The sequence below is a fragment of the Solanum pennellii genome, chromosome 1 (assembly GCF_001406875.1).
Source record: "Solanum pennellii chromosome 1, SPENNV200".
NCBI lineage: Eukaryota > Viridiplantae > Streptophyta > Magnoliopsida > Solanales > Solanaceae > Solanum > Solanum pennellii.
The window spans coordinates 94,845,471-94,852,995 of record NC_028637.1 but is presented as its reverse complement, the minus strand read 5'-3'; the positions used below and the strand labels follow the sequence as shown (position 1 = coordinate 94,852,995).

Below are 7,525 nucleotides of genomic sequence, written 5' to 3'. Positions count from 1 at the left end.
TGTGACAACCCCCTCGGGATTCACATATTCAGGTATTGTCTCTGCCATGGGCGGCCATTCGCTCTTTTAATCCCCTCTTATTGGCTCGCAGCCTCAAGGGAGAATCGAACCCGTGACCTATGGCTCCTTTACATCCCTCCCAAGGAGATCGCCTCTTACCAATTGAGCTGCAGATCAATTGGTAAGAGGCGATCTCCTTGGGAGGGATGTAAAGGAGCCATAGGTCACGGGTTCGATTCTCCCTTGAGGCTGCGAGCCAATAAGAGGGGATTAAAAGAGCGAATGGCCGCCCATGGCAGAGACAATACCTGAATATGTGAATCCCGAGGGGGTTGTCACAGACTCATCATAGAATAGAAGTACATTAGTTTTTATCAACCAAATCAAATTTTAGTGACAATTACATCACTCCTACTATTCCAAAACTAGGTGCCCTAATTTGGATTTATTTTTGTATTAAGAAATAATCCACTATTTTGAACTTTCTTAAATAAATAAAAGTTGTAGCGCTTAATTTTTAACTTTTTTTTCTTCACAAAGTTACATAATTGTATTGAAAATGCAGGCTTGGTGCTTAATAAGGCCTTCTGGGCCTTAAATTCTCAATGCAAATTTACTTGGAAATCATGAGCCAATTGTTTAATAAAGGCCCTTTTTTTCTTTTGTAATTTCTTCTCTTTTAAAACCACAATATAAAGATTTTCAAATAATATATAAGTGTGCTAATTAATTTGATTTTAATTAATATTTATATCTTTAGTTTTGAGTATGTACAATTAAATAGGCACACTGGCAATTTAAATTGATTTATTTATAAAGATGCGTGTGTGATACTTCTTTAATTTTATACAAATTTAAGTATTTGTTTGTGTCTACTTAAATTGAAAAAATAGAATATAAAATAATGCCAAATTAAATTACACATTTATATATACTATTCCATTTTTTTTCTTTTTGAGTAAATTGAAACAACTCATATAAAAACACACTAGACTACGAATTATTGTCTATAATTTTGTAAATCATTACAATTTTGTCCGTATAGTTCATCAATACATAAAGAAATATTTATCCAAATTTAACAATGTCTAGCAATATAATTTTCTAGATATATTTCCTAAACCATCAACATTTAGAGCATAAACTTTCATTTGGTTATTCCTTTTTAGCAAACAATTTTTAAAAATTAATTTATGAACCTTTCATATCGTGGTCTAAAGATAATTTGTGAACAAATTGAAAATAAAAGTATTTGCTTAAATCAACTATCTTTTTTTTTTTCACAATACATTGTTTATCCCCCCATCAACTGCCATAGTACTATTTTCCCTATTCCATATACGTGATACTATATTTTTTTTTGTCTGTTCTAAAGTATATGTCAATTAGAAAAAGTTTGACTCTAAATTATTATTTTTACTGTTAATCTAATCAGACCAATATAATAAGTTTAAGTATGGAAATTTAAAAATCTTTGAATTCTTATCAAGTTAAATAATATTGTAAAAAGAAAATAAAATTATTTTGATATTAGATAAATAATCTCCCATATGTTTAGCATAAAAGTGATTTTCATCAGTACTTTAGAACTTCCTCCGCTAATCTGAACCGTACATTTCAATCCCATAAACAAGATCTGAACCGTTAAAAATCCGTCTCGATATTTTCAAAACTCACACTTACAACAAAAGCCTCTCATTATATCGTGTCGTCAGATTCAGCTTCGAAAAAGTAAAAACAGTACATCAGAAACTGCTGCACTCGAAAGTACCAATAAGCCCTTCACTTCACACTGAACCACTTCTCAAATCCTTCACCCAGCTCAAGGGCATTACAGGAATTTCACAACACGACGCCATTTGAGCCAGTTTCCTTTTCTCTGTATCGGTAAGAAATAGTGCACAAATGAAAACTCAAATCTCCACATCCACGCGCATCGGATGCGCGTGGCTAACGATGCCATTTTATGTGAAAATATTTAGGATAAATAAATATTTTCTCTCAATAGTTTTTTTTTAAAAAAAGGATAATGTTTGGTTAAAGTAATTAAGGGAGTGATTTTGAAAATTCCTTTCAACTCTTTATTCTTTCTCAAATTGGAAATTAATTAGGTAAAGGTAAGCAGTCACATCAAAATTGAAAGTTCACTTATCCTATTTTTGCTAATGTGATACATGAAATAAACTTTTAAAAAAGAATTTGTTAATAAATGTGGTAAGTTGAATTCGTGAATTATTTTCTGATTGAGAATGTATGGTTAACAAAAATTAATATCGTAAAAAAAATCTTATTTAAAATATAAATATAAAATAATTAATCGATTGTCTTCTGTAAACTTATTTATGTAAAATTTGAATAATTATTCTTATTCTGTCGTTTTATATTTTTCTTTTTACTTAGTGATATGTAAAAAAGCAACTTTTATAATTAAGTTTCAATGTTTTACATTTTCTTAAATATATTCTTTCTCACGTGTCTATATAAAAACACAAGAGACACGTTTGAAGTTCCTGCAATACTCAAAAGGATTGTATATAATTAAAATGTTCAATTAATGAAATTGTTGGTAACAAAATGTTACTTATAAAGTAAAGAACCTTTACCTTCCAAAACAGGGAGTACTCAACACGCTCCTTTATTTGCGAGTATGTATGTAAACCCTTGCAGAAAAGATAACTGCGTCTCCAGACAAGCCACAAAAACTAAAATAAATATATATATATATTTTAAAAAATAAAAATGAAAAAACAAAAAGATAGAGAGAGGAGAAGATGAAGGGCACTTTACTACTTTTTTATGTTGCACGCATCCATGGCAGAAATCAGAAGGAAAATAAGAGTAGTATTACAAGGGCAACAAGAAGAAGAGAAGAAGAAAATAGCTAAGCCAAATTCTTGCTAACAGAAAAAAAAAACCCTTTTTATTTTTCTAAATCTTCTCCACAAACTTTGGCTTAGCTATTTGGTCTTATTGAGTAAATGATTGTATATGAATGAGGTGGGTGTCCTTAGATGGACATCTCCAGTTTGATGCATTAATTTTGTTTTTATTTTTAGGTTTTGATTTGTGGGGTGTACTTTAGATGAAGGGGATGCCCTTACCCTTTGAATTTGAGGGGAAGGGGGTGTTAGAATTAGACGTTTTGTTCAATAAAAATAGTATCTTGAATTCTTGGAATAATCACAATACCAGCAAAGAAAGTAGTAGTTGTTGTTACTTTGTAAATAGTCCAAGTGCTGTCCTGGATACTATAAGGAGTCCAAGGCCTATTAATTCCTCTTCAACACTGTCTTCATCTTTGGGTGGTGGTGGTGGTGGTGGAGGCACTGCTTCCACAGACACTGCAGGAGGAGGTGTGGCGGCAGTTTCTGCAAACCCATCTTCTAAATGGCAGCAGCAGCAGCAAGACAATACTACTGCTACAAGCTCCAATGTGGGAGCTGAATCTGAGCTTCAACAAGTTCAACCCCCATCTTCTCTTGAGATGGGTGCTGCTGCCACAGGAGGGGATAAATGTGCTATGGAGGAGTGGGAAGGAGGGTTATCAGAGTCTGTAATGGCTTCACCTTGCCAAGAACAGTCTATACTAAGGTGGATCATGGGAGATGTGGATGACCCTTCCATGGCTAACTTGAATAAGGTGTTGCAGGTTAGTGGTACAGGGGACTATGAATTCAATGGTGGATTTGGGGTTGTGGATCAAGGTTTTGGTGTAGACCCAGTTGGCCAAATTGGTAGTTTTATGCCTGCAATTAGCTCATCTGTTTCTATGTCAAGTTCAAGTTTTCCTACCAACAGAATGAACAGTGACAAGATTGGCTTGGTTTCTAACCCACCCACAAATCTCCCTCAAAATCCAATCTTTCCTTCATTGTCTAACAATCTTGGGCCAATTGCATTTGGCCAGACACAGCAACAGCCGTTTGAGAGCACTGATTTGAAGCCTCAGACTTTCAATTCTCAGTTCTTGATAAACCAGCACCAAACACAGATTCCTCAGAACCCATCGTTTCTTTTGCCACTACCATTTGCACAACAGGAACAAAATCTTGTCTTGCCACCGCAGGCGAAACGACACAACCCCGGGACCATGGGAGGGCTTGAACCGGGCTCTCAGATCTCCAAAGGCTTGTTTCTAGATGCAGGGCACCAGCAGCCAACACCATCTCAGGGGATTGCTCATCAGCTCCAGCTACTTCCCCATTTTAGGCCAGGAGCAATGGGGACAAAGCCAAAGATGGTGGGGGAAGAAATGGCTCAGTTTCATCAACTACAACAACAGCAGCAGCAGCAACAACAAGCGATTATTGACCAGCTATTCAAAGCTGCAGAGCTGGTCCAGACAGGGAATCCGGTACTCGCGCAAGGGATATTGGCGCGGCTCAATCACCAGCTCTCTCCAATTGGTAAGCCTTTCTATAGGGCTGCTTTTTATTGCAAGGAAGCTTTACAATTGCTACTCCATGCCAACACCAACAACTTGAACCCATCAATGGCCTCTTCGCCTTTTAGTCTCATTTTCAAGATTGGTGCCTATAAGTCCTTCTCTGAGATCTCACCAGTTGCACAGTTTGCTAATTTTACTTGTAACCAAGCCCTGCTTGAGGTCTTGGATGGGTTTGAAAGAATTCATATTGTAGATTTCGATATCGGTTATGGCGGGCAATGGGCCTCCCTTATGCAAGAGCTTGCCTTGAGAAGTGGTGGCGCACCTACTCTGAAAATAACTGCATTAGCCTCACCATCCACACATGACCAGCTAGAGCTTGGACTCACCAGAGAAAATTTGATCCATTTTGCTAGTGAAATCAATATGGCATTTGAGTTTGAAATTTTAAGCATTGATTCTTTAAATTCAACGTCATGGTCACTGCCTCCTTTAGTCTCAGAGAATGAGGCAATTGCTGTCAATCTTCCAGTTAGCTCGCTTTCGAGCTATCAGTTGTCCCTTCCATTGGTTCTTCGTTTTGTGAAGCAGTTGTCACCTAGGATTGTGGTTTCTGTGGATAGAGGTTGTGACCGGACTGACCTACCATTTCCAAACCATGTAATTCAAGCCCTTCAGTCCTACTCAAATCTTCTTGAGTCACTAGATGCTGTAAATGTGAATTTCGATGCCCTCCAAAAGATCGAAAGGTTCTTGCTCCAACCAGGAATTGAAAGAATTGTAATGGGTCGTTTTCGATCCCCTGAAAAGACGCAGCATTGGAGGTCACTGTTTTTGTCATCTGGATTCGCCCCATTATCTCTCAGCAATTTTACAGAATCACAGGCCGAGTGTGTAGTCAAGAGGACTCCTGTTAGAGGTTTCCATGTGGAGAAGAGGCAGTCTTCACTTGTTCTCTGCTGGCAGCGGAAGGAGCTCATCTCAGCTTCAGCTTGGAGGTGCTGAGGAGCAGGAATTAAAATTGCAGTTTCCAACCAACCATGAAAAAGAAGGTGCTGCATAAGTCGCAATCACTGTTTTAGTATCTGAACCTTTCAATTTTTGTTGCCCGCAATTTTTATTTGCTAATTTCTTGTGGCATAGGCAGATTGTTTCGGCATTATAAGAAGAATCAGTCATTCTGTTAACTGTTATGCTATAGTTCCTTATATCAGGGTTTATGTTAATTATGGTATTACTATCATGGTGCTCTATAATTTTCCGGAGGTAGGCCCTCCGATGCTTCTAGTTATGCCAGGAACCTTGTTGTAATCTTGACAAAATTACAAACCAGAAATTTTAAAAAGATGGAATTTTAACCCATTTCATTGATGCTCCTGTGTGATATATAGCATTGATTGTTCCACTAGCATGACATGCTTTAGTTTTTGACTATTTACGTCCTGATCTGGATACTTTTGTTGTTATTCCATGATATTCCTGAAACCAGGTATATAGTGAATCCAGAGTTCATATTTTCTCCAGGGATTCCAGTGGTGGAATATCTGTGATATCGGTGAATCTTCTGATTAAGTTGCTAGTACATGTCATTGTTCTGTCTTTAGCTCTTTAAACATTATATTTGCTCGAACTCTTGCTCTTATTACTAATTTGAAGTTATGTCATCTGCATTAGTTATCCACTAGAATCCACTCTTCAGACACAGAAGAAATTGCGTAACATAGATAGGAGATGTCAGAGAAGTTATATGAAAAACATCCTCATGTTATACCTTTAGATTTAAGAATATTTGGTTATGATATATGCTTAAGTTGACACACTGTGATTAGCTATCACACATTGCATATACTTCTAGCAGGGCAGATAGAATGTTCCTTTCTTCATTGGATATACATGACCATTTCTGACTACTCCAGTTGTCTAAGAAATATGGAGTTCTAGTCGTTCTGTTATCCTAGCTCATCCGTTCCATCTAGAAAAATGGGGTAAACTTTTGGAGAACTCAATTCATCATGTTTTCTATGGATTTCGATGTGTTCTAGGAAACAACGGTGGGATGTTGGCCTAAATTCCCATATAATACATGCAACCTTAGAAACTATAATGCTACTTGCAACGGCGTTGCTAATTATCTATGAGGTAGTTGCATTATAGTATTACTTTTGGTATTAAATAATGAAGTTGATTATTTTTGTATAATGTATCACGTTATTATGCATGCCAACACTTGTATTATATGCATTATAAGACATTGAATTTGCTGCTCTTTATAGTCTATAATTTGTTTAATACCTGTCTTAATCAAATCACATGGGGTTAGCAATATTGGACCCCCACATGAGTAGTTTAATCTCTCTCTTTCATTTCCTTGGAAGTTCTGCATTCATTACTTTAATCTGGCAATATTTTATACTTAATCACAATATTAAACAAGAACGGCCATGTTGGATGGAGAGAGATGTTTGGCCTTCTTATTAGTAAAATGATTAGCTGACGTTTATTATGTTTCTTTATGAACAATAAACGGACAGAGGTGTTGTGCCCTGGATGTTACTCTGTCTTTATGTTATTTTACGTTTACGTGTCTTTGTAATTTCATATGCATATACTGAATGTGGAACTTAAAATGGTTATTTCCCTCTTCAGTTTTGACCTATTTTAGAGATTCTTTACTTGTGGAACTGTAGAAGCTGTAAATTCTAAGTAGAGGCAGTTGTCCTTTTTCTTCCTCCTTTATTCAAGGTTCTCTGAAGGAAATGCCCCTTTTCATTAGAGTATTTTCTTCTTGAAGTGTTTAGGAGAAGGATGATGAAATGTTATTGTACACTATATGTCATCCAAGTGACTTATAATACTCGACACTTGTGTTGGTGAGAGGTGCTAGGTATTCGTAGAATAATTGAGGTATCTCGGAAATCACCTTTGTAGAAAGGAAAAAAAAAAGAATCTAATTTTATGTATGTGGCTTGAAATGGCAAAGCATAAATTGTGATGGTTGTTGTGGTCCTTGAGATACAATTAAAGTGGTAATGCAAAAATGTTGGGATGTTATTAGGAACATGTTCATTTATGAGGCTCGCTTTGAAACAATGTGTTTGTTTGATTGTTGTTGATGAAAATGAGAACAAATAGCCAGCC

At 36.1% G+C, this 7,525-nt stretch overlaps 1 protein-coding gene across 1 annotated transcript; it reads left to right on the top strand.

The window, feature by feature from the left end:
* Nucleotides 1-2,738: 2,738 nt before the first annotated feature.
* LOC107007772 (scarecrow-like protein 22) lies at nt 2,739-5,758 on the top strand. Its single transcript, XM_015206540.2, has one exon. It carries the CDS (start codon nt 3,083-3,085, stop codon nt 5,390-5,392), a length of 2,310 nt encoding a protein of 769 aa, XP_015062026.1. The 5' UTR covers nt 2,739-3,082; the 3' UTR covers nt 5,393-5,758.
* The last annotated feature ends 1,767 nt before the right edge of the window (nt 5,759-7,525 follow it).

What these genes read in the sequence shown, in the direction of transcription:
- LOC107007772 (XM_015206540.2), top strand. Translation starts at nt 3,083, where the DNA reads ATGAAGGGGATGCCCTTACCCTTTGAATTTGAGGGGAAGGGGGTGTTA.